The sequence below is a fragment of the Anopheles bellator genome, chromosome 2 (assembly GCF_943735745.2).
Source record: "Anopheles bellator chromosome 2, idAnoBellAS_SP24_06.2, whole genome shotgun sequence".
Taxonomy (NCBI): domain Eukaryota; kingdom Metazoa; phylum Arthropoda; class Insecta; order Diptera; family Culicidae; genus Anopheles; species Anopheles bellator.
Genome location: NC_071286.1, coordinates 72,638,454 through 72,660,318, shown reverse-complemented (window position 1 = coordinate 72,660,318; position 21,865 = coordinate 72,638,454). Strand labels below are relative to the sequence as shown.

Sequence of the window (21,865 nt, the reverse complement as noted above, 5' to 3'; positions counted from 1 at the left end):
AGACCTTAACTAATAGAAGCTATTTTTGGTAGCTTATGATGTGTGCCATTCCGTATCGCAGTTTGATGAAACAATATGCGTGTTTTGGTCCAAAATTATTCACACAACTGGCGATTATTCGTCGAACTCAACGGAAAGAGCGGATGATGTTTTGCCGGATCCGAACGCTGAAGTGTTGTGAGCTTCGTTTCCGCTTCCCTGGCGGGAGTTTCGTCAGCTCTTCCAGAATGTTCCAGGCTATTGTTGTTGATTTCGATTGGTTTATGTATGTAGATTAATTACTGTCAGTAAGGTTGGGTTTGCTGTTGAGATCGCCACATATCTTTTGCCCTCAAACAGCTCTTCCATTTTTCTTAGCTGCTAATCTCAACCGATGCGGTTTTGTACTTGCAAGAAGTGCTAAACCCCGGTCCAAACATGTATGCATCCAAAACACCGAAACAAGCATCACCACAAGATGTCAAATAAAAATCATCAGGATGACAACAAGGGGCCAAAAGTTGGCGATGATAACGAAACCGAGCTAAACGGCCAACGATTTCTGCATGCACGCCTCAAGACAGGACGACGGGTCGAGCGCTCGAGTGAAGAACTTTGAAACCAAACCTATCCGGGCGGACCGGGATCGAGCCTAGCCGGTGCTGGCGGAGTGTTTGGTACGGGTTTGATGGAAAGTTTCTCACCCACATTCTGGGCGGCTGTTTTGTCCTGCCGCCACACACTCCACCGGCCACCGGTGATTGTCTCCGGCCGGAGATGACAATCGAACATTTCCATATGTTACGGATCAGCAGTCGAGTACCGTACCCGGAAGACGGACCGGGCAGTAGTCCAACGATTTGGCCGCCAATGTGGTTTCAGTGTGTCTCTGTGTCTGTGTGTGTTCGTCCTGGCAGCAGCTTCGCAGCCCGTAGACCCCATAGACATAATTTCGAGGCCCGGCCATGCAGGCTCAATTTCCTAGACCACTGCCAGCCTTCGAACTTTCGCGTGACGTTGACCTCGGTCGCCGGAGAAAAGTTGCCTCCTGGCGAGACCTTCCCGACCTTCCCCGGGGGAGCCCCCGAGGGAGCTTCCCTGAGCATTCCCTGGTCCTCGTGCCAATGCACGGAAGTTTGGACCGCGTGACATCCTGCAGATGCTTTGCAGGATGCTGTCCCGCTTTTGCAGTGTCCTTGCGCGTCCGGACGCGTTGACCTGAAGAGGCGAGGCGAGGATTGTTGCGGAAAGTTTTTCGTTTTATTTATTTTCCCAACTTCGACCGGACCCGGGGAGTGATGGAGCCTGGTGGCGGCGGAGGAGAAAACGCTTCCCCCCTTTCGCTTCGACCGTGATGTGGCGAAGAAACTGTCTTCCCGAAAATTGCATTATCTGGATCCCGGGGCAGGGCCGGGTATCTGGCCACCGAAAGGCACCGGGCTGCGGAAACCTACGCCAGAAGCAAAGAGAATACCGAAGCCTTCTTCTTAATTTTAATGAGCACTGGTTTAAGTTTCAAGCACCATTAATAGCGGGATCGGGAGTCGGGAATGGTTTGCGCCGAATGTTGATGGGGTCTCCGAAAGGAGGCTCCTTTGCCGCGTCCGCACGGGAGATTCCTCGAAAACCTTCCCATTTCAATGGGATCGGTGAATAAAAGCGAGGGGCGTGCACATTGGGGAAAACCGAATAAAGAGAAAATGGCGGCGAAAATTAAAGTTCACTTCGTTTGCCTACTGCCGTCCGCCGGCGGCGCTCCGTGGCCAACCAGGCCAGCCTTTTGAGCAACCCGAAAGTCCCTTGTGATGGAAATTGGGAGAAAAAAGTTTAAATTGTTTTTCACCATTTGCGTGTGCAGCGGCAGCGAACGAAGAAAGCGAATTTCCCGTTCCCATTTTCATCGGAACGGGGCCCCTTTCATCGGGTTTCATTAATTTTTCCGCCACACAATTCGGGAAAATGGGGCTCGGCTTATGGCGTTTTCTTTTCGCCACCGCACACACCCAACAAACGGGAAACGAACCAAAAGCACATTGAGCAATCAGCGCGAACGATTGTTCACCGCCCGAGCTTTGTGGCCATTTAATCAATAGAAAGCACACGGAGGCAGGCACGTCTGACGCAAACAAATGAACGCCTCTCGGTCGGACGACGAATTTTCCGAGTGACGGTGAAAAGAAACGCGAGTTTTTCCTTAGTCTCCAAAATCCGGCACCCGGAGTGCTTGCGGTGCGCGAAGAGTAAATAAATCCATCACATTACTAGCTTAACCCTTGGCGTTCGCCGCTCAATTGGCCCGGCACCGCACCGGTGCGTTTCCGCTTTCCAATCCTCACCACCTCAGCACCGGAGCTCGGAGAATGGTCCATTGTGTCGGTGGCACACAAAAAACAGAACCGGAGCTCATCGGTCTCATGTGTTCTGGAAGTAAGGAGTGCAAGATCGTGAGGTTGAATGGTGAGCAAATAAATTACATGTTGCCCGTGGCTTCCGGGAAATCTTGGGGAGGGTTTTCCTTCTCGCTTCGGAGGAGCTTATTTTCCAGTCTCCGCTAGATGCTGGTGGCAGTGGAGCTAGAGCTTATTTGGCAGTGAACGTTGGGTGCATTGCTTGTGGTTTTCGTGCCGTTGGTTTGTGGGTCAAGTTCGCGTGTGTTAACACAGCCACATGCATGAACTGACACCGATTAATCGCCAAGTAATGGTTTTAAGGGATGGTTTAAGGACTTAAAGTTATCGTCGTCATAATACGAAAATCATTTTAAAATATTGTGAAAAATATCACCGGTTGGGGGTCCTCTTCTAGTACCGAATAAAGCACATTAAAATCTTCGATCCGATAAGTATCATTTGTATATTTACATTCGTAGAATCATGCAAATGTTTTATCACACCTCGAAATGGGAATATATTACACAGGCGTTGCGCGATAATCTTTCCCGCACTATCACCGATCGAATTAGTTCCGGGGCGAACAGATTTCGAACAGAGTGGCACCGGATTTATGCACCCCTTGGCCGTGCGCTGTGCAAGATAAGCTCTAACTCTAGCTTCCCACGTAAGGCACGTTCTGCGTCGGTCCCGAACTTAGTGCAAAGAAACCCCCAGCGGCGGCGGCGGCTGCCACGTTCGCGGTGCGCGAGTTTGAATTTGAATTTTTGATTATAATTTGTACGTGGAAATGTTTAATTTTTGGCATAAATTACGTTAGCCTCCACGCAAACTTTGACTTCGCTCTGGTTCGGAAATTCGGTGCCTCTCAGATGCACCTTTGCGTTCGGCGCTCGCCGTGCCTACGCATCCCGCACACGTACATCTTCGTTCATCAGGCACACGTACACCACCACACAGGTGTGTGCGAGCTACTGAATGGGATGCATTTATGTGCATGTTGAACGGTGTGGGGCCGACCAAAAAAAAAGAGCGAGAAACGAGGAAAGCTCAGGTGAGATGACATGTGCAATGAAAAGCCAAACCAATATGGTGCTGAAACTGATGTGTAATTTTCATACACCGTACCGGGCGTTGAAAACGAATATTCCGGACAGGGGCGCCGCCGCAGGTGTGTACCTAGTGGTCCATTGTTTGACGGAGAATGGGGCTTGTAGCATAAAATCATACGTCGACGCATGAATATGTTCGCCAATCTCCCTCTCGCACGGTGAACGGCCGTGCGGTGCGTCGATTTTGCATCAGGCGAGCCTTCAACGCCCAGCACGGGGTATTATGCCATTTTGGATTGCCTTTAAAAAAAAAGTACGGAAAATCCTAACGCCAGTGAAAAAGCGAAACCTTCTGTCGGTGAAACGAAAGCACTGTTCGGCACCGGCATCGGGGTATAACGAAAGACAAATATCGCTTGGAGCAGGTTAGGCGGCTCTTGATGAGTGCACACGCCATACGATGATGTCTGAACGGATTCGGGCAGGAAAATGAATACATTCCGTACGGGGAGACAGGTACGGTTCGGGAATCAGGCAGAGTTTCACCAGAGAATTAGACTTGATTAAATACACTTTCGAACTTTCAGCTCAACGGAGCAAAGGACCGGAAACTCATCAAAATATATCTTTACCTACTGATGCAATAATTTGTCTGGTGGCCCCCAGAGCGCCCCAAAGTGGCACCCTACATATCGCCACCGATGTATCACCGAAGGTGATATAAATCTGTGCCATAATCTGGATACATTTATGCTCCGTGTCCTCGTTTCGTTTTTTTGCTCCTTGCTGCTCGGCACGCTATCGGCCGCCGCCACCGCCGCCGTGTCGTAATGCACTTTTTGTGCAGCCGTTCCACTAAACCGATTTTTATCCGGCCCTTTCGCTGGTCGTTCGGCTCCTGGAAGCCGGCCACCGGCCAGCCAGCCAGGAAGGAGGAGAAGCGTATCAATTTATTCAGATTTAATGACCAAAGCTGGGACAGTATTGAGAATTATCGGTTTTTACTGTTTGCTTCGAGCTCGACGATGCCGGAGGCAGAGCGAACAGTCCCGGGGAGGCAGCCTGGTCAAACTGGGTCTTCTGGTCCGGCCCTGAGCCGAGGGCCCTGGTTGGTTGCAAAATTGTGCATAAATTGAATTTCGATACGAATTTAATTACGATAATCTGTGCTAGTGGGCCGGAAGAAATAAGTGCCAGCGTTCCGAAGGTTGAACCCTGCCGGGCTTGTCGCAAAAAGCTAATCCTCGCCCATTCGCTCGTCGGACCCCGACGTGGCTGATCGATTTCCAATTGCACGCTGATTCTCCCTGTCATTCCATACGGTAAATGGCCATCAAATGCGCCGAACTGAATGCCCCGTCCCTCGGATGGTGTAAAATGTGAAGGGTGGTGGCCGGAAAACTGGCCGCGGTTCGACTGGAACCTGTTGCCTGAAATAATTCTGATCCTTACCATCGAAACCCCCACGATGCCCGGGGGTGGTCTGGCCAACGGCTGGCTTTTAATCTGAAATCGATAAATGCAAAGCCTGAAAGCAGCGTCGAGTGCGTGAAAGAACATTTTGGAAATTGGAAAACTCGGTGGCCAGTGCTCTATGCAATCATCGAAATGAGCCTTCTGGTCGGTTAGTAATCGAACTCTCTCTCTCTTTTTCTCCGGTTCTCGTTTCAGCATGGATTACGTTAGTTTGGGCTGTTGCACGCTGGCCTTCGTGCTCTACATCAACACACTGAACGCGGGATTCGTCTACGATGATAGGTGAGTGTGTCGAATTTACTGAACGTAAAGCTATCAACAAATTACGCTATCAGCTATCGTCGGAATGGTTCCTAGAGTAGCTCAAAGTACGAGGAAATTCCAACCGTGAGTTTAGAAGCGACCAGAAAGATGTGCTTTACAAAGATAAACGTCGCAGTAGTTCACCGTTTCGACTACGGAGTCGGTCGCTGTTGTGTTTCCAATTCAAAAGACATTCAGTGACGATTTCTCGGAACGTGTTCAATTGAGCATTAGGGATTCGGAACGAACGGGCGCTGCGTTTGATGTTGGTCGATCGTCCAAAGCCTGCTTGATGTTGCCCTGCTGACGAAGCTGACAAAGTGTAGCTTAACGTATCACTCAGTCTCAGAGACGAAATGCAAAATTTTCATTACACTAATCCCACCACAGGCCCCATGCGAGTCTATTGTTTGATGACGAGTTTCCGATGGGAAGATCTAAAAGTCCAAAGTGTAACCTGTGGGCTGCACTCCTTTGTTCGTAGTGAACGGGAGCTAGTTCACTTCGGCAGGAGCTAAATTGAAATTTAATTCATCTCGTCTATTTACTGTGTTATTTCGATTTACAGATCCGGCCGCATCCTGAATCAATATTCCTTTCGAGTGGTCTGTAAACTTACGACACGACCTCAAGGTGTGCCAAGTTTAATAAACTGCTCTGAAACGTTCAATCTTGGTTCCGTTTCTTTGGCCACCGAGTGCAAGCTTTTTTGCTAAAACATAATAATGAAAATATTCATTAAGTTTTAATGAAAGCAGTGAAGCTCCCTCATTCACGTTGGGTCCCGATGACCAAGAGTGACCATAAAGAATTGGACGATTCGTCCGCTTCGTTTGGACCACATCGAATGATTGGAGACACTTTTTGATGTTCTCCGCTCATAAACGGGGTGATTTACTGGCTAGCTTCTCACCGGGGTGACAGCAGCAAAAACACTCGGAAGCGATCCTTAGCCCTAAAAACCCGCCAGGAGTGTCCATAAGTAGATAAGTACATTAAAGAAGATTTATATTCAAACAAACCAGGGCGCTCACTCGCCCGGTCGGGACCGGACCAAGGCGGTCCGCCCGGAAACGCCGGCCACATAATAGATTATTCACTGTATTATCACAAACGCAACGGCCACAGATACTTCATTCGCCAGCGAGAGCCCTTTTGCCGGTCGGTGGGGCTGGACGGTTCCGGTTCCCCTTTCTCTGCGTGTCTAGGGAATACCTCTTCCAGGGAGAGTGTCGGTGGTTCCGACACCCGAGTGGCGCCCGACGAAATGGTTATTATTTCATCGCTTCGGGATTATTTCTGGTATTTCTTGTGGTTTGTTGTGGTGAGACCCGTTGGCCGGAGAATGATATGCTGGTGCACCTGGACGGGTGGAGGGCACCCGATTCAATTTATCTTCCCCACATTCACACATCGGTCGAGTCGGGAAGCCCTCCAGGTTTAACCTCTTGCATGACAATCTGACGGCTGTTCCGTCGAATTCGGATTCAACCCCTGCCTCGCCGGGGATCGTAATGGTGACTTAAAATGTGAGTAACAAACGGTCAGTGTCAAGATACAGTGTTGTAATCTGTTAACAGGTGAAATGTATCAGTACGTGGTGTATTGAAGTTTAGTCCGGAATTCCTAACGGAAAGCCACGCAGAGGAAAAATGTTGGTCAAATAAACTTTGTATGGGGAAAGCACCGTAAATACGTAATGGTCTGTAATTTTCTTGTCATTTCTAGGCCAACAAGTTTGAATGTTATCATCGTTGTCACACTGATGTCCCAGACGACCTGGGCCAGATAATTAAGGGGTTTTGGGGCGCCTCAATGCCTGGGAACCATAGGATATAGGTGCGCTGTCGCAGCAAGGACACGGATACGAAGGCCTACGTTCTATTATTGGACTTAGAGACGCTACGTCAAGCCACGCGTTCGTAATAATTGCAACCGATTTCCACGAACAATGGCGTCCTAAAATAGAGTAACGGTTTGCGGGACCGAGGGACCGAGGGACCGAGGGACCGAGACAACTTTCTTCGTACCAAATATAATCTATCGTAGCACGTTTTCATATGGAAGTAGGAATCCGAAAGGCATATTAATAGCCTTCATAATTACCGAGTGATTTATGAATTCTGAATACACTTACTTGCTCTTATTTCCAGGAAATATTTCAAATTGAACTCCCGAGTGATGACAAACAGTACGTTCTTTTGGTTGTTGAAGGACTACTGAGATTCACTTTTACCGGTGGTTGAACGCCGGCGACTGACAAAAGGCTCAACCGGCGAACACCTGCAATGCGGTCGATATGTTACCGATATCGGCTGCCATCGTTGTCAATATGTGGCCAGATGGCCACGCTGGGCAAACTTGGCGAAGAATTCTCTCATTACCCGTACGCTGCCGTGGAAGCTGTCGTGCTGATAAGTGGACAACTTTTTCTTCCGTACCCGCCACCCGGCACCCGGCACCCGGCACCCGGCACTGGAGTTATTTTAGATGGCTAATTAATGACGGCAGCGAGGACCACATGAGCGGACCCCTGCCAGCGCCGTTATGCTCCGACGGCTGACGGCTACGCACACAGGCGAACAATGGGTTGTGTGCGGAGCAAAAAGGATCTCATTAATCGTTATGGGCTGCCATTTGATGTTGGCTTGTAACGCGATACCGTCTGGCTCGGGCTGGCTCGGACTCGCCGTACGTGCCATTGAAGAAAGCTGACGGATTTCGAGCTGCTCGCCGGACGGAACGGTTATGTACTTCGTTCGGTGGCGTCGAACAAATTTTTAATGAGCCATACACCACCAACCAACGTTTGGCAGCACTTAATAAAAAAAAGGGTGTAGAATAACTCGACACGGTGCTAATTAAACTAACAAATGGCCACCGACCGTCATCACTTTTGCAAGCCACACGCGAATTACGGGTAGGATTTCGGGATTATGTTTTAGATTGGGACTATTTGAAACCATTTTTAATTCACTTGCACTGCGCTTCTTTGGGTTCAATGTTGACTATGATCGATGATTCAAAAGCGCTCTCGGTTGTTCAACAAACAATCGAAGCACACTAGTTTGGGACGTTTCCCATTTCCCCATCAGCTTACTGTGATGTATTCGAGGAAAGCACCGCTTTTTTGCATCTACCTACGTTCCAATCAGGAATACCTTTCGAGGTCCTCTTTTTTTCTTGTGGCTCAATACTCTTCCACTATTAAACGATCAGCTCAACCGGTACATTCCACAAACAACCAGGCGTCTCCACTAGTCCGAAACGCTTTGACCCCCACCAGGAGTACCGTTCGCGCTAATAGAGCTGCCGAAAGCAGAGGGTCGACATGCCGAGCGGAACATTTAACATGCTGCTGCTGTCGCTGCTGGTGGTGGTGGCAGCGACGTGGCTCTAACAAAATTCCCCAGCAAAATACATAACTCGGTGGCGCACGAAAGAGGACAGCTCCGGGCAACGTGGACGTCGCTTAAACTCTTTGTTTTCGGGCCTGTGCTTTCAACACTGATAAACTATTCAATTGAACATGGAAGGAATGTATCGGTGCAGCACAAATCAAACGAACGGATCGGTGGGCCGGGGGATAGGGAACAACAACTCGGGAACACTCGCGCTCTGTGGTGGAATGTTATGGACGAAGAAAAATGGCCAATTGAATCAACGCTGGCAGACACATACAGAGAAGGGGGGACGGCAGGCTGGTTGGTGGGCTGATGTTAGATGATGTTCGAGCCCGGCACCGGCCGCTGACAGACCGGTATCGGTTTCTCCGGGCTGTCTCCGGGTGGTTCGGAAGCGACACGTGCGCCCGGCAACGACACGGCAACAGTCAACGGACCGTGCCCAGGAAGCCGCAAACTGTACACACAAATGGGACATGAAACGCAACATAGCGGAAAAAACAAACGAACGGGACGGAACGGGAGCGAGTTGTGCCACAACACGATGTGGATAATGATGATAAAATAATTCGGCATATCCGTCCGCTGTCTTGTGTGCGCCCGGCGTGCTACGGAGCTCGCGGTTCGATCGGCTCATAAATCATCCACCAGCCGATTATTAACCAACTGACGATAAACACATTTACCTGTGATTGACGGTGAATTGTTTACGAAAAGGGACCACCGGAGGCCCCCGGGCCACGCTGGCCAATCATCGACCGATTGGAAAAGCGACTCCCCCGAGGGAACTGTGGGGAAACAATTTGTCGAATAAATATTGCAAGGCTCCATTTTGAATTCATCGCCCGTACGCCGACACGAGTGCGTGCCTTTTTCCCGGGGAAAAACTCTTTAAAACTAGCATCAGTAGGGCCCGTTACATATTCCAACAAGTCGTACATCGTAAACGGCGGGAAATTCGTTACTCATTACGACTGGGGGCATAATTTTCCAGACATTTCATGCGTCTGATTTCACCACATGTTGCGCGCCGCGTATTCCTGCGCAAGATGGGACTTCCCCCAAGCTCGATCCCCTCACCGACTGTAGATAAGACCCGTGCCGTGGGATGAAAAATTAACATCACTTTTTGCGAGACATGCGAAAAGCTCTGCTGCCCTCGAGTCCTTTCCACCTTTCGCGCGAGACAGGCGATCGATTTTTCATCACCCTTCCCGAACCGTATACGCTTACGCTCGACGTCGTCGACATTCCTCCGGCGACGGATTCCCGGCAGACAGTCCCCTCGCTCGTCTAAATCTGGAACGGTTCCACGGTGCGGAATCAGGCTCGTATTTCGGTGCTACCCCGCGTGTTGTAAGACGTGCTGAAGGAACGTCGTCGTCGTCGTCGTCTTCGGGGTGACTTCTTCCATTTTTGTGTGCCGTGTGCCGGTATTATTTTCCTATAAAAGCAATCTAATGACAATGATTGATGAAAATTATGATCTAATGCTCCACTCCAGCATGGTTCGCTTTCGGCGCTCTGCTGCTGCTGCTGCTGCAGCAGCGAATGAAATATGTTTTGTGGTATTTTCGGCGAGGCCACCGGTCCCGGTCGGTCGTCTCCGGGAAAGGATAAACGGATCACGGAACGAAAACTGTTGTCCAAATTAATAACGATAGCCAGCGCTGCCGTGTATCCGAAAACGGGACGGGCTATCTTGATACCGTCCCGGGACGATTTATTTGCCGGAGATCGGAACGAAAGGAATTTGCTTGATGACGGCGACGGGTTGGCATTTTGGAGCTTTGTTTCGTTTTGCTTTTTTCTCGCCGGCTTTTCGGAAGCGATTTTCATCGTTACTTCAACCGTTGACGACAGCGCGACCACGATCGGGCTATCGACGAACCGAGGCCGAGCCCGTAGGTCATTTGTCAGGAAACGGGCGTCTCCGGTCGTCGAATGGCACACAGGACACACCAGGCTCTGCGAGCAAGCAATCGTAAACGTGATTTTATTGACCGATACGCCGCTGTCGTCGTCGTCGAGTGGCCTATTAGTTTCCTGTTCGCCATCGGCATAGTTCATAGTTTGAGATAACTTGCTCCGGTTCCCCGGCCCTGGGGTATGTCTTCCCCGGAAACCGATACCGTGGCTTTTCCGTCCGATAAGCGGAATCGAATCGTAAGCGGCGCGCACGCAAACCTTCCAATGCCGCCGTCACGCCGCTTCCGCGGTCACGAGTTGGCACGCAAAAACCCATTTGCTTTCAACGGCAAATCAACAGTTTTTTTTCGCTTTTTCGACAGCAACAGTTGGGGTCTTGTTGGGTGCTTGGTTGCGTGTGATGCGCGTCATGAATGCCACGGGCCGCGACTTCAACCGACGGTAACGGCTCGCGGCAAAGGAATCCGTTTGACTTATGAAGTGTGTCAAAAGCAGCGTGATATGAGGCAGCATATTTATGTTGGCCACGGTCCCATTGCTGAACAACCAAAAGTCTGCTGCTAATGTACTTACTTTCAATTAAGACCGCTTTTGTCGAGTATTAGGCCGCTGAGCTGAAACCGAATGTAATCCTCCGCACCGGGCTTAGCACCTCCTAATGCTCTTGCCCGCTCGCAAAAACAACACGAACTCATTATTTTGGAGAAAATATTTACCCAAAGATTTTCCGTTCCGTCCGCTCGGCCGGGCTGCGCTTCAGCTCAAATTGTCTGGGCCCGCGGCCCGGCCCCGGGTTAGATTTACGTGTTGCAATGTGGCGTCCGGATCCGGGATCAGCACTTGCTCCGGACTTGCTCTCTTGGTCCAGGCTCTAAATGGTGCCTCAAAGTTTCGACCATTTGCCCAAACTCCCTCCGGTGGCATCAGGTCTTATCTTAATCGATTTAATGTGGTCAATTTATTTGTCGCTCCGCGCCACGCCACTCCGCGGGGAAGATCACGTCCCGCCACGCTGCGATTCGACCGCTCATTTGTCCGAACGAACCCGGGCTGGCGCGGCAACCAATTGGCAACCATCACTAAGGACCGTTAATTCCCGTGTAATCTCGTCGAGATTAAGCACAAACACTTAATTCCGATAGGAGTTTCGCTTGCTGCGCCACACGGTCCCGTTGTGTTTGTTGTTTCAGGCGCAGGATTTACACTTGACGCGCCAGCCCCCTCTTCGGTTGGTGTCTTCCGGTCGTGCGTCCGTTTCCGTTACGGTTTCGGTTTCGGAGTCTTTTCTTCTTCGCCAGACGGCCTGGGCACTCCGATACGGATTCTTTTGGAAGATAAATATTTGCCCGAAACCCGCTAATCAAAATGAGCAACGGTTCGCACCAGTGTCGGTGAACTGAAAAACCGAACGGCGAATCGGCGCTCGGTGCCGATGCCGGAGCCCGGAGAGGAATAGGAAATTAAATTCTAATTAAATCAAATCGAAAGGCGCACAAAACAAACACCGAACTCGGGAGGACCGAACCACCGAATGGTGCTAGGGCAGGATTAAGTATTTCCCGTTTTCGATTATTTCCGGTTAGGGCCAGTGTCCGGGCGCAAGTGTCCATCAACCCCTCTCCCCGCGGGTGGCTTTTGATTCGCGCGTTGAGGTGACGAAGAAAAATGTAAAATTGATAGCTTCCGTTGGCTTCTTTCGTCGTCGGCGAAGACCGCTCCGCAGGGGCCCGGAATTAACACGCTTTTAATTATCACCGAAGGATCACCGAAGTGTCTTTTGATTTCGTCCTCCTGAGGACGTTTTTTGTGTACTGTGCTGGGACAGTTATTAAATTTTAATGTCGAACCGACCGAGAGTCGAGAGAGCGGATATTAATTTAAAATGGATCCCGGATGTCGAAGATTGAAGGTTCACGTCTCCTGGCTTCGCCGGAAACGGTTCCCGTCATTTTCAATTGTCGAAGCCATGCGTTTAATCGTCCGGCAGAATCGAATGTGATCCGAACAATCGCCTGGAAATCGACACTGGCCACCAGCGGACCGTGGCTTATCATTCCGTTCGTGTCCGGGGGATGCCGAATGCCAAGTCATCCCGTTCCGTCGTCGTCCTCGTTGCGGTCGCTTATCTCCTCATACACAATTGCCCAAGCCTGCCGGGCGCTGGTCAAGCGGAAAGCTAACCACACCACACACATTGGTCGCACGCCCTCTGGTCGGGAATTGGCTAATGTGCGGGAAAACTTTGATGGTTCACTGATTTTACGCACTGTCATGGCATTTTTTCTTCGGCAACTTCGACGAGCCGGGCCCGTGGCGTAAATGAAGGTTCGAGCCGTTTTCTTCGTGTTTTTTGCCCGACGCCCTAAACAAAAAGAAACGCGTCACGATACCCCCGCCACGGCAAGGCCATTGGCGCGTGGGGAAAGCGATACCGATCAGTGGTAGGCGAGTCCTTCGAGTTCGGAGCCCACGGTCAGGCGCGAGCCCGGAAAAACCGCAAACGCTTGGCTCGGTCTGCCTGGTTGCAGACTGTGGCATCTTCCGGTCGGCGGTGACGAAGCCATTTTTCCCTTTTATGACGGGTTCGGATTGTTAAACGAGCGGGCAAAAATTACCTTCAATGGCCTTCGTTTGGTGGCTGGGGGCCGGGTTTCCGCGAAGACGCCGCAAAAAGCGATGAGCTTAACTTTGGCCATGGATTGGCCTTCTAATGGCACCCGGGGTGGGGAGGAAAGGCGCGGTGCTTAGATGGTGATCGATAGTGGCGGATGACAATGGGCCGATGGAATCGAGCGGTTTTTTTGGGCAGTCCACCTTTTTTGACGGAAATCTTCAAGATGCTTCGGCAGATCCCTTTAATGCGATATTTAGTAAACATTTTGAGTGACAAACACAATTCATGAATTCGTGACAAAAGAGATGCAACAGCCTCCACACTTACTCAACAACAAGAACAAGGGTTGGCCACTGCTGACTAATTTTTGTTTGAACCTAGGAATAGTCTTTAAGCGTCGTCCGGAAAATGAGGACTGTTCGGGGCTCAGGGAAAGTCCATTGTGTCTCGCGTGCTCTCCATTTGCGCCCAACCTGAAAGGACCAACTTGAAGAAGAGAGCTCAGCACACAACCCCCGACGGCTTTGCAAAGTCAGCAAACTTTGCGACTCCCTTTTCTCCCGGGAGGATGGCATTGACATTCGGTGTACCTATTTTTTCCGCATCTCCGCGCACCGCAAAAGTCCCGTCGTTCCTTTCGTGTTAACGGAGAGCTGGAAACAACGCACCACGACGGCCGCGTGTCCATTGAAAGGACCACGGAACGCGCACCCCAACACGAACCCGTCAAGAACCGCATCTTCCAATGGTGGCCGTAGAAAAGGTATAAAATCATTAAGACGCCGCCGAACGCTTTTGTTGGCCCCGGCGGAATGAACACGGCGAAGGCGAGCAGCTCGGCAACGGCAACAAAAACGACTTACGGACGGGTGTAAACGTCAAACCAATGGACGGCACGGAGACGGTGGAGTCCTGGCGAGCAAGTTTAGCTGCTAACGAGCGTGGCGCACTCAAGGTTTTTTGTCATCCTTCCCAGCTGTAGGGTTGGCCCTTTGGGAGTCACATCTTTCCCGAGTGCCCGTCGCGGTGCTTGTTGCTGCAGAAGACGCTCTCGCTTCTCGATTGGCTCCTACCCGGCACAACTGCATCCTGAGGGTGGGTGCCTTTAAGAACGAAGGCTGCTGACGGTTTTCTTACAGCAAAGTTTTTAATTTAAAATTAAAATTGCCTTGAAGGCTAACAAAGGGCTCGGCCCCGCGTACAAAAGAACCCCAGGCGGAACAAGCTTAACACCAGTTCTTACATTGCCCCGTGTATGTTGCTGTACAAAAGACAATCATAAACACCGTACATGATGCTTCGTGTTGCTTAACCCCGCAACAAAATTAAACCACCTGGCTGGCAGGCCAGCTGTAATCCAAAAATTACGTGTACAACGGACCCGGCTCTCATTAGGATCCCGGTGCCCCGGTCGTCTAATGCGGCCGAACCACCCCGTGAGAGAGATCCCACCGGCCGATGTTCCGGCCTGCCGGTAATGGCACTGCCAATTTCGGTAAAATAACAGGGTTTAATTAAATTTTTTCCCGAACCACCCGGTGCGGCCAAGACACACCGCGTACCCGGATTCCAATTTAAATTCGCCTCCTCCCGTTGGACGATCGGAATCATGGGGGGGTTCGCACCGCCCGAAAGTTGTTGCTCTCGCCATCCGAGATCCGTCTGGCAGGAATTGTTTTGCATCGAGCACAGTCCACCGGGGCCGGGGTGCCGGTTCTCTGGCCACAGCCAGCACCCGACGCCCGCCGCAGAAGGGTGCGAGTGTTTCCTGTCTGTGGTATTGACACCCTTGCGCCAGGCTCTCGATGATGATCCTACCCTTTTTGGGGCGGTGGTAGTGGTCCCGCTTCGTTCGTTGCCCCAATCAGATAATTTCTCTCTCCGTAGCGTAATCATCTCCAGGCGATGGAAGCATCGTCCTTCCGGTACCGTGCTACCGAATGTCGATAACACGCACAGACCGGGCGCCCGAGGCCGCTGTACACCGACGCCCGCCGAAAAGCAGACGTTCGGGGCCAAAAGAAGGCATCGCATCGGGTGATCTGCAGTGTGGAGGCATCCGGTCCTGGCCCTGGCCCAGGCCATGCTTTATGCAGTGTAAGCTCCAAGAAACACGGAGCGCGCTTCATAAAGTTGAGAGATAACAATCATTTGATTATGATTACATTTCGTGTTACGCGCGCCCCGGACCAGAGGTGCACGACCCGCGGCACCAGGATGGCTGCGCAGCGAATTGTCAAGGCGAACGCGCGGTCTTCCTCTAATTCGAAGCCACGGACGGTCGCGAGGAAGCCAAACGGCTGCGGAACCGGTGGGCGAAATGGAAACCCAAGAAAAGCCGGTGTCGCGCGGCCAAAATGGCTGTCAACAGGGAAAGGAATCCTTTCGTAAACACGCTCCACGGCTCCGGTTACTCGCTGCGGGCTTCTGTGACTTTTGTGTGGGTATTTTGTGGCGGCTGATTGCGGTGCCGGAGCCTTGCAGTAAACGGTGACAACGGCGGCATTTCGAACCCCTCCACTACCCGCCGGCGCCGGAAGCCCGGACCGGTCCGTTAGGCAGGCAAAATGTTGTCGTCTACCATCCGATGATCTACCGGCGGGCCAGGGGGACATTTGTTTGAAAAATATCAATCGCAGCCCGTAAGGCCACGACGGAGGGCGTCTTACGCCGGTGTCCCTTTGTCACGGAAACCCCTTTCTTAGTCTGGACGGCAGGACACAAGGCTCACGACACCGACTGCTGTAATCGATACCGCATTCGGGGTTTACAGCCTTCGGAACAGCAAACGCTACCCAACCGATTTGTTTGACGGTTCGTGGTTTCTGATATTGTTTGTTCACGGGTCCCCCTCCCCCGGGCCAGGCCAGGGATGATGACCCGACCAGGCCGACGGTGCCGGCGTTGTGTTAAGGATTTTAAACTCACGCGCAGGAAGAAGCATCGGAGGGTAACGGCCGGAGTATCGGTGCGTCGTCTTATCGATTTTTGTGAAATCGCAACAAGGGTGTCTCTACTTCATTTTAACACGTGGGTTGATGAGATTCGATGCTACAACATGCAATGTAAATTAGTTTATTATTAAAAGTAAACCGAGGGGTACCTACTTACCACTCCGATATGTTCTGTGCACATGAGGATTTCAATTCAAAATTTCAAATATTCCTTCCAAGCTTAAATTAATTTAAATAGCGCTAGTGTACGACGGAGACTGGATATGTTTCAGAACTCAACATTAAGATCGCAACACTAGTAAATAAAAAAGTTAATGAGTTTAGTTGACAATCTTCCTGACAGTTGCTTACCGAAAAAGCCACTAAATTTAAGCGAGACCGTAAGAGATTAGCCTCGTTCGGGACGTTCAAATACTGCAACAACGGGTGAAACCATCGCCAAAGTTCACTGAATTAAATGGGAGAAATAGCAGAGGATATGAACATGTCAAAAAATGAGTTTGTCACATTTAAAGTCAACCATTTTCCGTGCGATGGCTACCGCATGAGCTCAAGTTGTCATCACGTTGCCATCACGTTTCTAGTTGGTTGCCATGGCAACAATCCGCGAATAACAGTTCAAACTGCTTGACTATCCGCCTTAGTCATCTGATCCAGCTCCAAGTGACTGTTCTTTGTTCCTTCGTCAGAAAATGCCGCTTGGAGGACGGAACAGATTGGTAGGTCGGAACTTACCTTCGTACCTATTGACCCACCTACTACTTATTCCTTTCGGTACTCAGTGTTTAAAGATATATCTTTTTCCGCTTCTCTTTTTAGGTAATGTTCGAAAGCCGAGTGTATCGTTGATTGCCACCGAGTGAGTAACAAATATTTCAATTTGATGGATCGCACCCAGACCCGCACGGCGGAAAAAGGTCCTGCGATCTGGCCAGCTACCAATAGGAAGGCTACCGGTCCGTGTGCGGTCGATCCGTCACGAAGAGTGACGATCATTTTTATGACATCGGAACGGGAGCGACGGCATAATGGCATCGCGAAAAATCACGCCAGCCGTAATTTGCACGCCCGAAGCCGAAGCCGTAACCCGCGAACGCGGCGATGTGAAGGATTTCGCGTTTTCATGTGACATTTTGTGCCCTTTAGATGGTCCCCATTTGGACGGCACCGAGGGCCTGCGCCAGGGCTTCGGGGAGTTTTGTTTCTTTCCACCCGATGCGATGCGGTGTGACGATTCGATTTCCGGCCAAAAGGCTCCGTGTGTGGAGGGGGGGCAGAGCGATTTGCCGGGCGACAACCACATGCATATATGAAGCACACGCAGCCGGCGCTTATCATTATTATTCCAACATGCATTCGCGTAGATTGACAGCTTAAATAAACGAACGCCGCGTGCGGAATATGTGCCGCGCCGCGTCGTTAAACAGGCCGTCCTGCCGTGGACCGTGGAGTTGATGGGCGTAAAAATGACAAAAACTGTCACAATCTCGCATCACGATGCGACACGATGCGACACACGGGCACGGATGCGAGCTCGCCCGGTCCGTGCGTTTTTACGAGCCCATTCCTTTCCGCCCGGGGCCCGGCCACGAAGGACGATAAAACTGTGCAATGAGTTATCCCGATTTCGTGATACGGATTTTGCCTCTCACTCACCCTCCGCTGCTGGTGGTCGCAAAATGACCCCCCGTCGCGCTCGCACCCGGCCGGTAACTGCGGCACTTGTCACGCGGAGCCCGAGCAAGTGTCAGTCAATCGCGAGACGCGAAGGATCGCCTGCAGGCGCAGTAGGCTGCGCCGCTGCGCTGGTACATAAAATTTCAATCACTTTTTCGGGCCAAAGGTTCGGATCCTGACACATTTTCGCGCGGGCCCCGTAATCAAAACGTTCGTTATCGGTGGATTGAATTATTTTATCACACCGGAACACGGTTGCCACTTTGGGCCGGCCGAACGCCAATCTTTTGTGCGATGCGTTGATAAACTGTTGGCCTGAGAGACGTCCGGGCCTAGCGAGTGAAAACTATCACAGCAACCATCGGCGTTACGTGTAACAACTTTTCCCCAGAACGCACTCAGTAGAGCGATTTTTGAGGATTCCTTTCCACTTTATCTCTATGTTAAGGTTCAAATATCAAGGGCTGCCGATGGGGACGACGCTTATCGTGTACTCGGTCGGATCACAATTAGCCTACCAATCGCTTGTTCAACATTAGGGGACCAGTGTTCTGCGGCTCTCAACGCCTTGGCTCGGGCTGTTCAAGCGAAAACGTTCATTAAGTAACGATTAGCTTGAGCGCGGACATTTATCCGCCGCCGCCACCGTACCGTACTCTCTACCCCCTAAGGGCCAGAGCCGAATGGAATAAAACTGAAACACAACACCATAAGCTGATTGTTATGGGCCATCGTCGCCGACGCCGCTTCCGTCGTCGTCGTTGTTGTCGCGTTGGGCAATAAAACATTTTTGTAATTAAACATCGGCCATACTTCAACGTCGCGTCCGGAGGGACCGCGACGATCGACAGCACATGCTCCAGCGCTGCCAGTGGACAGAGAATGGCTCTTGATAAGGCAAATATTTACCGGCCACCTGAAACGCAACTCCGACGTCGTCGATCGGGGCGCGTTTTTAGATCGCCAGCGCGCCCCAGGAGCCGTGAGGGATGAATAATTTCTTCATTAGTTAATGCGTGTCGTGCCACGTTGCCCCTGGCTCGCTCTGCGTGCTGTGTACGGAGCGTTTGCCAATAAATTGTCCAGACCGGGGCCGGCCAAGGCGATTCCCTAGGCGCTTCCGATGATGATGAACTGTGTGCCCTTCTCGGTCCCCGGTGGGGCCACCGCCTTGTGAGGCTGCCATAATTGTGATTGTGATGTAAAATTATTATTCATTACTGTCGGTCACGAACCGACCACCGACGGGTGGTCCGAACTTTCGGCTCCCCGCTGTAGAGGTCCGACTGAAACTGAAATGGAGCAGAAAATGGACGGAACAATTAGGCGGTGAAGACGGCTCGATTTGGCTGAACACATTGCCCGGCGCCTCATTGCGATTCCGGTTCCGATAAACGACAAGTGTCGCGCGCTCGGGAAGCGATTCGTTTTGTGAAAATATTTATCGAACTGATTGTAATGCAATTTCTTGTGCGATTTGTGGGAACCGTTTATTCTTTCGGCAAATCCGATTTGTGACAGCGAATTCGGGGTCCGGGAGTTCGCCGAAGGACGATGGTTGATTTTCCACCCACGTTCAAGATTCAAGATTTGGACGCATTTCAAAAAACAAACCGAACCCCGATAATCGTTCACCCGAAGCGGAGCGATGCCTAAAATGGGGGCCGCTTAATCTGCTTAAGGCTAAACTTTCGGTCTCACAAAATGGCGAATGGTCAAAAGACCCGCTGGTGTACCACTGTCCACTGGGCAGGTTGATGACTCTTCAGCTCGTTAATCTGACAGTGGATTACAGTTTGGGCGTTGATTTCCCCCGGGAACCACTCGGATGCCGTTCCGTTCGCGCAATGCACCTAGCGCACCGTTGTCACGTGCTTTCGGGTGACGAATCGCAATCGACATTGGGACCGTATTCTGACGGTGGCACGGTGGCTCTTTTTATTGTCCACTGCTCACTGAAACCAACACCACGGCCGAGACACGAAACCGAAACAAAGCATGAAATTGTTCCGTGGAGTGCTAAACCGTTACGGATGGCAAACATGTTCGCCCGTCGCGCCCGTTGCTAATAGACGAAGCCGTAAAACGGAGGTCCGCGTCCGAGAAGCCGAAACGGACGTTCGAATTACAGTTTCTTGTACCGAGGCCCCGAGTAATGGCGTACAATAAAATCGAAACACAAACAAAAAATGGGTGGAAACCCTTTGTTTATTGCTTTGTGCCGGCGATGTGGACAAATAGAGATTTGACTTTGCAACGCCACGTGGTCAGAAAGGCGGTTGTGGTTAGAACTAGCTATTGTTAGCGGCCATTTTGTCATCATGACGTTGTTGCCTAAATGTGCAATCTAAAGTGGACCATAGATTGCTGTCCACTTTCGTAATCGATCCCAACTAGAAAACTAGCAGCGAATGCCCTGCTCCGTTGCCACGTCAAGGGAACGCACAATTTTCACATTTTTCAAACAACACGTCGGCACCATTAGAACAAATTAAATATTTTGTTGCGTGCCACGTCGGGGCCCCCCCGAGGGTCCTCTATAATTGATTGATAATATCGCGCGATTTGCGTGTTTAATTAACAACGCCGGACGCTGCTCGTGGTCCTGTGAAGTCCTGATCACCTCCGGCTAGTGAACGTTTCAATTAAAAGAAAACTAAATGGAGTTTTATGATCACTAATGCCGGACCGGGCACCTGAGGCTTAACCCCCTTCGGTTCGGTTCGGCTCGGTGTGTCGCATGTTCCGCCATCACATTCGAATAATTTCATCAAACGTAATGGACCTGAAATGGGATCCCCGGGAACCGGGGAGTGCCTTGGGCCTTGGGTCCGGTTCCCGGTCCCCGAGTGGAGTCTCGCCTGCGCAGTGAACGGTTCGAAGTAATTTGATTAAATTTATGTCTGGCCATGTTGTTCCTGATTGTCCCCTCGCACCGTGAGGTTTAGGAGCGCCTCAAGGGAAACGGAAGCCACACCACCGAGCCAAGTAGTAGTAGCCGGTGCCGGTGTCTGCGCGGATCGAACCCGTTTAAAGCACGGCGCGGCCTCTGCCCGGCGGGTTTTTGATAATTAAAACTCCGAGGAGCCCATAAAACCGAGGTTTTGCAATACACTTCTCGTCCCGGTGGCCGTAAGTGTGGGCCGTAAACTTTACACTCTTTCTCGCGGCGGTTTCCGCCACGGCGAAACGGGGCTTAAAATTGGAGCCATTCGTTGGACGTTTATTTTCAGTTCAACGCCTGGCGCCCGGTGTTCGGATTTTCACGACCATAGTACGCCGGAGGAATTAGCGTAAATGAATTCCGTCAGACATAATCCCACCTCGACGTCGACGTCGGGTCGTTCGGTATTTTTCTTCCACTTGCGATGAGGCGTTGGAAAAATAGTGAAAGAATCGGGAAAACTTGTGCCCACCGGTCGAGAGGGAATTTTCCGGTCCGCTTCGTGCGTTACGGCGCGTTTTCACCTATTTCCCGGAGCTTTGAATTCATTCTTTCGATTGCGCGTTTTCACATTTGTTTTCTTCTTCGGCTCGGAGCCGGTTCTCGGACCTATGAATACTTCAGCAGCAGCAGTAGTAGCTACTTCTGTGTCTTCCGACGGAAGCCGATACCTTTTCGCCGTCGCCGTCCCTGAGTTAAGTTGCAAATTTTAATCTGCGTGTGATGCGAGACATTCGCCGGTCCACGCTCGTGGCCTGGGCACTGATCTCACCGAGAACTTTCATTTCGATTTCCACTTCTAGCGCGATTCGAATGGTCCTTCTTCAGACGAACGGTGGCAGCTTAAGCCGATGTATTCAAATGCTTGCCGCTTGCGGCCTTTCGATTTGCCGTCGGTTTTTCCGAACTTTCTAATGAAAGCAGCAGCATTCTAATAGGCAGAGAATATTTCACACCGACAACGAGAAGGTTCAACTGTTGAATGAACTTTTAAGGGGCCGTGGCCGCCATGTTCGAAATTTGTTGCTTAATCCTCCGGCGGAGACTTTCGGTGGAAGTTTCGCAATCCGAACTCCGGTGAGCCTGGTGTTATGGCAACCGGCAAGAGGTGGCCTGGAAATGGGGTCATCGATGGCGGCTGGG

General features: G+C 51.0%; 1 protein-coding gene across 1 annotated transcript in view; it reads left to right on the top strand.

The window, feature by feature from the left end:
• The window catches only part of LOC131208003 (protein O-mannosyl-transferase TMTC2), a 109,081-nt gene that overhangs the window by 3,831 nt on the left and 83,385 nt on the right, over positions 1-21,865 (top strand). The window contains exon 2 of the mRNA XM_058200646.1: positions 5,093-5,179. Within this exon, the coding sequence (XP_058056629.1) occupies positions 5,093-5,179 (87 nt within the window). The remainder of the gene's footprint in view (positions 1-5,092; positions 5,180-21,865) is intronic.